General features: G+C 39.7%; 1 protein-coding gene across 1 annotated transcript in view; it reads right to left on the minus strand.

Annotated features, from left to right (window-relative positions):
- The window catches only part of LOC106511823 (protein FAM122A), a gene marked incomplete at both ends in the record, with an annotated part of 2,220 nt that extends 1,693 nt beyond the window's left edge, over positions 1–527 (minus strand). The window contains 1 exon segment of the mRNA XM_014000556.1: positions 452–527. Coding sequence (XP_013856010.1) covers positions 452–527 — 76 coding nt within the window.
- Positions 528–803: the final 276 nt, after the last annotated feature.

Raw genomic sequence — 803 nt, forward strand, 5'->3', positions numbered from 1 at the left:
GACATGCTGACGAGACAAGACAAGACTGTTAGACCTGATCCATCCATCCATCATCCAACCAACCAACCACCATCCATCCATCCCTCCAACCTTCCAACCATCATCCATCCAATGGGGACAAGGGGACATGCTGACGAGACAAGACAAGACTGTTAAATATAGACCTGATCCATCCAACCAACCATCATCCATCCAATCAACCAACCATCATTCATCCATCCATCCATCCAACCAACCATCCAACACTGATAATAAAAAATAAATGTGTCATGGATGTAACTGGTGCAGTAATGAGATCAGACACACAGAGACAAAACATCTAATATAAAATGAGGTGTTTGTGTCGACGTGACGCTGGTTCACTATGAACTGAGATGTTTTCATTCTAACTGAGGTCAGAAGTCAGTTAGTCCTTCAGCTCTGACCCAAAACAAACCACCTGATGACTCACCTGACACGGGTTGATGGACACACTGCTGCGTCGGAACCGAGCCGACGGCACGGGACTGAAGATGGTCATCCCGTCACTGAGAGACACGAAGACAGATTATGTTAATTTAATTTATAAAACAACTTCATAAAGCTTTAATGAAACAGCATTTATACATTTATCTGACAATAAAAACACCTCCAGTTTTCATCTTCAGCTGAAAGAATTCACTGCTTGATCTTGATTGACAAACAGGCTCATGACATATGACTGCAATCATTATAAAAATGTTTGTTTATTTATTTATTTGTTTGTTTGTTTTAGAAAACTCAGTTTATTAAAGAAGTTTGGAAATGTTTTTATTGCAGTAAAA

Source organism: Austrofundulus limnaeus, unplaced genomic scaffold (assembly GCF_001266775.1).
Source record: "Austrofundulus limnaeus strain Quisiro unplaced genomic scaffold, Austrofundulus_limnaeus-1.0 Scaffold3281, whole genome shotgun sequence".
Classification (NCBI taxonomy): Eukaryota; Metazoa; Chordata; class Actinopteri; order Cyprinodontiformes; family Rivulidae; genus Austrofundulus; species Austrofundulus limnaeus.